The 9124-nt window shown below is 41.9% G+C and overlaps 1 protein-coding gene and 1 long non-coding RNA gene across 2 annotated transcripts; both read left to right on the forward strand.

Moving 5' to 3' along the window:
* Positions 1–2536: 2536 nt before the first annotated feature.
* Positions 2537–5397, forward strand: LOC124271808 (complement C1q tumor necrosis factor-related protein 5-like). The gene is made up of 2 exons (XM_046706958.1): positions 2537–2676; positions 4921–5397. Exons 1-2 carry the CDS (start codon positions 2610–2612, stop codon positions 5352–5354), a joined length of 501 nt encoding a protein of 166 aa, XP_046562914.1. The 5' UTR covers positions 2537–2609; the 3' UTR covers positions 5355–5397.
* Positions 5398–7816: 2419 nt separating this feature from the next.
* On the forward strand, positions 7817–8770 carry LOC124271810. Its single transcript, XR_006897144.1, has 3 exons — positions 7817–7827; positions 8545–8548; positions 8675–8770. It is a non-coding gene; the product is annotated as an uncharacterized LOC124271810 (long non-coding RNA).
* The last annotated feature ends 354 nt before the right edge of the window (positions 8771–9124 follow it).

Below are 9124 nucleotides of genomic sequence, written 5' to 3' on the forward strand. Positions count from 1 at the left end.
CCGCCATGATATTGCTGGAATATTGCTAAAAGCTGTGTAAAACCACACTCACTCACTCACACACTCACTCACTATTGTATGTACATGTTTTTTCGACGACTGCTTCAAGAAACAGCATTATGGAAACACGACAATTATGTTTTATGAAAACAAATTACTTTGAAAAAATATTACTCAATTTCAATTTGGTAGGTATAACTCAATTTCAATTTGGTTGGTTGCTGGTCTTAAATATTTGCCACTTTAAATGCAACACTAGAGCAATGGTAGCTGCTGGCAAAACTAGAAATATATCAACGTAATCAATCTATCATTGACAAGAAGACTCAAACACGTGGATTTGACCACTGGGTACCGTCATTGTTGTAAAATTAATATCAAAATTATAATTTCTTGGAATTTGAAAGGCACAAAACGAATTCAAAATTTGTAATCTAGAAAAGTAGTAGTTGTCAGTGAATTTAGTCACGTTGTATAATTGTATCTGGACCGGACAATCCAGTGATTAATATCATGAGCATCGATCTGTAATTGGAATACGAATCGTATCCTGTTAGTCGCGTCTTAAGTTAGGCATGGGTTGCTAAATAGAGAATCTCACCATTTTTAGTCCAGATCTTCACGAGTAAGTTGATATGTAATCAACGAGATTTGAAGAAATGATTCAAATAGTTGTTGAGTTCAGCCGTCGGGTGAATATTCACAAAGAAACCGAGGTAAGTCAATTAACTTCTTGCTTCATAAAACTGTAACTCTACTGTAAGTCGGACGGCGTCAAGTAATATCAATTTAGTGGGCACATTGCCCTTTTCAGACATTTAACGCCCTGTATAATGTAATGGCAACTTATAAAGCGCCTGTTTCCACGAACGTGTGCATGCTAAAGGCGCTAACACATTATTACCCCGGATATCCCAAGTTGCCAGTGAGGTGCTAGAAGGTAAACAGTCACATGACGTATCCCACCGGGTACCCATTTACAGCTGGGTGAACAGAGGCAAATCATGAACAAGCTCACTTGCCTAAGGTGAGACCACATGTGTCAGGTGTGCTTCGTTGTGGGGCAGGACTGAAGTCCTAGAAACTCTGGGGAGTCAAGCTGCCAAATACGGTCACCCATCCAAAGACGTTTTCTTAACTTCAGCTGAATTGATATGGACTCGATGCACAGGACCAAACACCACCATATGATTTTGGATGGAACACACAAGAAAGAATATACAAAAAAAAGTTGAAAAATGATGAAACCAGATGCAGAACTTCCCAGGTGTGTCTGCCTCTCTTTATCTTATCGACGTTTAACTTATTTTTCACTCATACCAAATAGTACCCGAACACAAAAGGTTATCATCCTTGAAATTAACATCTGCAGTTGTTGACAAGGGACTACGAGGGGATGTTTCTTTTAGCTCACCTGGCCAATATCACCATACAATTACATCTAAATTTGGGGGGGCGTGGGGTAGCCTAGTAATTGAAGCGTTCACTCGTGACGCCGGAAGCCCGTGTTCGATTCCCCACATGGGTACAGTATGTGAAGCCCATTTCTGGTGTCCCCCGCCGTGATATTGCTGGAATATTGCTAAAAGCGGCGTAAAACCAAACTCACGCAATCACTCTAAATTCAACCCGTGAAGATCCGGGTTAGAATTGATCTTCAGCAACCTATGCGTGTCGTAAGAGGCGACTAACGGCTTAAGGTGGTTAGTAGTGGTGTTCCGATTAATTGAAATAATCGAAGATTGATCGCGGTGACCAAACGACCAAGCAATCGATCACATTTTGTCATAATCGAACATAAACGATTTTGGAGCTACTGTTTTAGTCCTTAAAAATACTTGACAATGGAACATATCGGGGCCTGAAAACGTGTTTAATTCTTAGAAAACTCACTTCACTAATTGAAAAGTCATGACTGAATAATTCTCTAAGACTCCAGGAAGTTTATGTTCATGATATATTAGTCATCACTTCAAAGTAGCAAGTTGCAACATGTTATACATATCTGTAATAACAACCTGGATAGGAAAATCTGAAATATCACGCTAACCATTTTTTTTCGATGATTGTTCGTTGGTAATGAAGCAATCACCAATTGTGAGATTTCAACCAATTCCCAACACAAGTGGTTAGGCTCGATGACTTGGTTGACACATGTCAGCTGCGTAGATCGATGCTCATGCTGTTGATGACTGGAATATCTAGTTCAGACTCGATTATGTACAGACCGATGTCGTATAGCTGGAATGTTGCAGATTAATACTCACATCGGCAATTCGAACCCGACGAGCGAACCACAATTATACCCCACTACCCCTCATGAAAAAATATACCCTTATTACAGACAATGATAAGGTGAGCTACAAGGTCGTCACGCACGACACGTGATGTCACCGCTGCAGCATCTACAGCATAAATCGTGACGCGCTTGATACCCCACTACCCCTCATAAAAAAATATACCCTTATTACAGACAATGATAAGGTGAGCTACAAGTTCGTCACGCACGTCACGTGATGTCACCGCTTCAGCATAAATAGGGACGCGCTTGCAGGTTGTCTTCACAGTTCTTCGGTTATCAGACGAAGCACATCCTCTACTTTGAAACAATGAACGGGGCCTGCCTTCTGCTTCTCCTCCTGCCTTCCGCCGCCTTGGCCTTGAACCTGGTTCCAAGTAAGTAACATGTCAGTTAGCACAGTGGTTGGTGTTGCTGCACGCCAGCCTGGAAACCCACCTTCGACTCCCTAAATGGGCACACCCCTAGAGAGCTTGGGTATACATGTATTAAAAAGTATCTCGGCATGGACTGCTGAGACCAATTCTAACCCGGATCATCACGGGTGTCAGATATTTCACGGCAGGTCAGCTCTGTTTGGATGGAAATAGTAAAGTTAAGGGATTCGAACCCAGGATCAAATTAAAAACTACGGAATCATTAATTCTGCTAAATATCCAGCAGTCATCGGGTACGAATATATTTTGATGTAAAACTGTTCCCTCTCAATTCAACTCAGATACGCTGCATTAACAGGGGCGTATCTACCATTATACAAAAAAGCCCGGGCTTACACATGATTGTTGCTAAAAAGGTAGGACAAGCCCTCAATACTATTTTAATAGAAAGCTTTGCAACCTATCGGGCTTATACGAAATAATTGGCTTGCTATGCGCCTGATTAAGGTCGTTTCCACAGTTCAGGAATTCTTGCAATGTGTCCAATCAAGTTGAATGACAACATGGGTTTTAAGGAACACTGGAGTTCGGCTGTGATATTGCTGGAATATTGCAACCACAGGACCAAAAGCCGGATAGTACACCACTGAAATAAACGTAAATACAGTAGGAAATACATGAGTATACCGGATTTACGTGTGTTTCCAGATCTTTCCTAACTTCGGGCATATATTTCATACAATGCTACACCTTTGAAACATACGCTCATCGTATATTTCCGTATGCTCAAGCACCTCTTATAGGCAAGCTATGACTGGATTTTCAGGTATTTCCAAGCATAAATTCAAAATACCAGATCATAGAGAATTTCTATTGCATTTCTTTGAATCGCAATGGATGCTGAATTTTCGATTTCGTTCCAAGGTCTGGAAACATGGACATTTCCTTGGGTGGGAAAACAATTTAAATTTTGAAATGTTTAAATGTTTACACGGCCTTAGATAGTTATGCCTGATATCAAGGGATTTGAGATGCAATTGTTTTGTATATGTTAGCATTGTTTACTTTAGGATCATCCACGGCATCCTCAGTGTGCAGTTCTTGCCACATAGAAACTTGTTGTTGATTCTTCATCCCATTCTGGACCGCCCCCGTGGTGTAGTGGTCAGAGCGTCCGCCCGGAGAGCGGAAGGTCGCGGGTTCGATCCCCGGCCATGTCAAACCAAAAAGACGTTAAAATATTGTACTTGTTGGTCCCTGCCTGGCGCTCGGCATTAATGGGTACAACATCGAGTGGTCGGCTCGGAGTCAGTACAATGTGTCTGAGTGGGGTATTCATGCTTCACTGCGGCATGGTATCTCAGCACTATAAGTCTGGGCTAGCATAAGCAGCTACACATGCACACGCATGCACGTCGCCATATGAGGGAATTTTCTTAAGTGTGACGTTAAACAACATTTCACCTCACCTCATCCCATTCTGGACGGAAATATTCTTGACCACTCTCGTTTGTGCCTGACATGTTAACTACTGGACAACGCCCTCTCAGCTTGTACGTTCCTGATATGGATGTCAGAAAGGTGAAAGTGAACTCTCTGACACACCGTGACGTCATGTCTAGACGTAAAAGTGCTTATATTGAAGCAACAGTTGTCTGTAAATTCAACATGAAATAACCTGAAATACACACCCGTTTACCTTTACTATTCAGAAATACTCACCATGCAAATTTGCAATGGCAAATTTTCTGAAAGTCTGGCAATAAGCAGTATTATGTAAGCGAACACGTCTTATTACATTACATATACTCCATGGGCACGGTCCAGTTGTCCCTGCATAGTTACATCAACTGGGCACGTCAGAAATCCATGATAGTGTTCGCCCCAATTACGTTTCTAGCTGTTTGTGGTCGTGGCTTTAACCAAAGTGCCTTGTTGAGTTTAGTTAGACCGTTTTCAGCAATATTCCAGTCATATCATGGCAGGGGACAGTGGAGGTGTGGGGCAATCGAACCCGAGACCAACTGACAAAGTTGGGGTTGGGTGGTGGCGTAGACTGTCTTTAAGCGTTCGCTTAGATTTGACCAAAGATCCCCCATATGTTCCAGCGCGTGAAGCCCATTTCTTCTGACCCCGTAGTGATTTTGCTGGAGTATTGCTGAAAAAAAACGTGTAAAACCTCACTTACCGAAAGCAGGGTTCAACTAACCTCACTCACTCATCATCTAATTTTTTTCAACACAGGAGCATCACATGGAGCCGTAGCCTTCCACGCCAATGCCCAGGACAAGACTGTCCCTCTGTATACAGGAAGACCTATCCCCTTCGACCACACCCTTGTCAACGCAGGCTCTGCTTACAACACTCAGACTGGAAAGTTCACGGCTCCTGTGGCTGGACTCTACCTGTTCTGGACCCAGATAGAGTCAACTAAACCCGGCGTGGCCATCACCATGTTTATCTTCCAGTCTGGGAAGCCGATCAGCGCGGGGTACATGGAGACCAACAGCGACCTTGCTGATGACACCGGCTCCGCAATGGTGGCTACTCATCTGACGAAGGGAGAAGAGGTCTGGGTCGAGATTGAGAAGGATTTCGCAATGACCGTGTTTCCGTCCTCCTATTTCGGTGGGGTGTTGCTGTATGCTGACGATGGTACTGGTCCCATTGTCGGTTGATATGAATAAACGGAAAGAAAAGCTTTCTGAGTTTTAAAACAAATCTATAGTGTCTGTTTTATCTACAATAATAAATCTGTCTGTAAATAAAAGGGACGCTGGAGATCACCATCATCATCATCGTCGACGGCATCATCATCATCATCATCATCAATTCATCAATTCATCATCATCATCATCATCATCATCCTAATTACCACAAATTATCACCATCGTAATCTTCATCCCCATTAACACAATCATTTTCATCATCGTCGTTATTATTAAATTCATCTTGTATTTAGAAATTCCATCTGGAAATATAAATTTAATGTTGTATTATAAAATTCAACTTGTATTAGGACATTGAAGCTCGGTACAGTGAACATTAATTTCATTTGGGACATATTTCCCCTAATCACTCGTACCTCGTGGGTTATTCACTAAATCTTGTATTAAAAATTCCATCGTGTATTATTTAATTCAACTTGCATTATAATATTTAACTTGCATTATAGAATTCAAATTGTATTATTAAATGCATCTTGTGTTATAAAATAGTTAACTTCTAGTATAAAATTCATCTTGTATCATAAAATTCAGCTTGTATTAAAAAATTCAAAGATTATTGAAATACGGACTGCCAAACCACGACAGGTGCCCTAACTAAATCACTTTGATGGAACATGGCTATCACGCTATAACTGAGTGAGTGAGTGAGTGAGAATGGTTTTACGCCGCTGTTAGCAATATTCAAGCCATATCACTGCGGGGGACACCAGAAATGGGCTTCACATATTGTGCCCATGTGGGGATTCGAACCCGGGTCTTCGGCGTGACGGGCGGACGCTTTAACCACCAGGCTACCCCACCGCCTATTACTGAGTGACAACTGGTGTGAAGACCGGGTTCGAATCCCCACATGGGAACAATGTGTGAAGCCCATTTCTGGTGTCCCCCGCCGTGATATGGCTGGAATATTGCTAAAAGCGGCATAAACTCAAACTCACTCACTCATAGAAGTGCATCACAAATGAAAATGTGTCATTAACTGCTAATGTGTTACTGAAGACGTGTTATGGGTTTCACTCGTTTTATTACTATTTGCTATTGTATGAAAGGGCAACATAAAAGAGCAAATATCCAATTTACTATGACATTAGTCACTGAAATATTGTCATTAAACCAGAATTGTTGATCACTGAAAGCGTCTTAAAGGTTCACAGTTATATAACTATCAGCTAATTGTATTAAAAGGCGACAACATGCAAGAGCAAAAAACCTAATTACCCTTCTTTGAGTGGCAAATATAGACGTTTGAGAGTCAAATAATGACAAATTATAAACTTTATGGAAGAGTAACTTCTATTTTCAGGTGATGCGACGTTTCCATACAGATTCTTGTATCGTTGTCAAGGAAGATGTATCGAAACGTCGCATCACCTGAATATAGAAGTTGTTCAACCATAAGGATTGTCCTTGTCCAATTTACACTAAGATTAGTCACTGATAAATAGTCCGGAAAAATACAAAGTGAATAGCTAAGCAACCTGTTCGTCGGTAATAAGCAGACAGTGACAAAAACAACACTATGAAAAACTATTGACCAGCTACACATACACAGCTCAAATACTCCCCAAGAAAATCTGTTAGTCACCTCTTACGACATGCATGGGGGCTGAAGTCCAATTCTAACCCGGATCTTCACGGGTGCTGCACTTTATCCACACAAACTATTATTTCATGTTTGAGCAAAATAAAAGTTGATACATTATTGACGTTGGTTTTTCGAGATAGGTCTGCTTAAGAATTAAGAACATAGGCATGTGATATATCTACCTTCATATTCCCTCAAGCATGGGTTGCTGAGGATCCATTCTGACCCAGATCTTCACGGGCGACTTGTAGATATGTGTTTGACACGTGAGACCAATTCTGACCCGGATCGTTACGTGTCTGACACATGAGGCGTGTTGGTGACTCATTAATGTCGATGTGTGACAACTCTCAGTCTTCACAGTTTGGTTGTACCACATTCACAGTGACGCATGGGAAGAAAAAACACCTGAAAGAAGGACAAAGAAGACGAAAGACGATCCCAGTCAGTACTTGAAAAAAGAGAGAATCACATCGCCTCCTAAACAGGGCTTGATTGAGAACTGTATTCCCAATTCTCAATCCCGTAGGCAACGACGTATTACTCTTTGCAAATCTACCTATCTCGAGTGTTATAGCCAGTCGATAAACGACCGGAAGTTACCCCAAATCCGTGGCAAGTCAAGGTCCGAGATATAGCCACGTGGTTTGCCATGGTACCAGAAGATTCATTTCAACATGTATGGATTGGAAGGGGAAGTTCCAGCTGTATGAGTCTGTAGCGACAGATTGTAGCGACTTCCACCAAGGTCTGTATCCCAGGCTCCATACCTTCCTTCTGGCGGGACTCCTCCGGACGCTCCCGTACCATCCATTTCACAATATCCTTTGTGAAAATGTTCTCTGTGGGGCAGAAGTGTAGCCTTGTTAAAACGCCGTCTCACCATGCAGAAGACCTGGTGTCCCGAGCCATTGTTGGAACAATATTCGAATTTGTGCGTAAGACTATCCATCTGCTACAGTTGCCTTAGTGACAGGGAAACTTCTTGTAACGAATGTAATGCAAAACATGCTTTGGTCAACTTCATTCAAAGTCATGGTAGAATTTTATGTCAACACTTTGGTCATTTTTTGACGTTATTTGTGTGTACATATTTGCATATGTTGCTGAATAGATTATCTTTTATTCTCGTTCATAGTAGGTTGGCGCAAATGGCAAACATTGACAAAAGTATATTGGATCTCCTTCATTCTTCGTTATGAAAAGATGTGTGAAGCCCATTTCTGAAGACCCCCGCCGTGATATTGCTGGAATATTGCTAAAAGCGATGTAAAACCCAACTCACTTTATGAAAAGCTACAACCTGTAGAACAGGACATGCTCGTTGTGAACAGGGCGGTGAGTAGCTAGTGGTTAAAGCGTTCGTCCGTCATGCCGAAGTCCCGGGTTCGAGTCCCCACATGGGTATAAAGTGCAAAGCCCATTTCTGGTGTCCCCCGCCGTGATGCTGATGGAATATTGTTGAAAGCGACGTAAAACCACTCTCACTCACTCATTCTTTCTGAACATCAGTGAGCCATAGATATAGGTTTCGCTACTATATTGTTTTTAAAGTCCAGTGCCTTTAAAAAGATCCGGGTTAGAATCTATATTCAGTAACCCATGCTTGTTGTGAGAGGCGACTAATGGGATCGGGTGGTCAGGCTCGCTGACTTGGTTGGCACATATCATCGTACCCTAATAGCACAGATAGATGCTTATGAAGATGATCACTGGATTGTCTGGTCCAGACTCGATTATTTACAGACCGCCGCCATATAGCTGGAATATTTGCTGAGTACGGCGTTAAACAACCAGCCAACCAGTGTCCTCAGTTTTGGTGAGTAATAGAGACTGATTATTGTATGTTTTGTATGTATAATGAACATGTTTCATCAGAATAAAAAATGAATACGAATAATTTGCTTTCTTTTGTTAAGTTTTGATTTCCCAATTGGAAGAATGAATTAAACCAGAAGTCTGTAGGTACATGAAAAATGGCAGTGTCAGATATTACAGAACAAGCGAATGCTGTTGATCACTGGATTGTCTGGCCCAGATTTGATAAGTTACAGACCGCCGCCATAGAGCTGGAATATTGCTGAGTGCGGCGGTAAACACGCTTTCACTGCGCGCTCTGCTGACCGGCGGGCAC

This window comes from Haliotis rubra, unplaced genomic scaffold, assembly GCF_003918875.1.
Source record: "Haliotis rubra isolate DU_JTF1 unplaced genomic scaffold, ASM391887v1 Scf1635, whole genome shotgun sequence".
In the NCBI taxonomy this organism is placed as follows: domain Eukaryota; kingdom Metazoa; phylum Mollusca; class Gastropoda; order Lepetellida; family Haliotidae; genus Haliotis; species Haliotis rubra.

Excerpts from the sequence above, each read along its gene's own strand:
- LOC124271808 (XM_046706958.1), top strand. The coding sequence starts at position 2,610 with ATGAACGGGGCCTGCCTTCTGCTTCTCCTCCTGCCTTCCGCCGCCTTG. Across the intron at positions 2,677-4,920 it reads GGCCTTGAACCTGGTTCCAA|GAGCATCACATGGAGCCGTA; the intron begins GTAAGTAACATG and ends TTTTCAACACAG.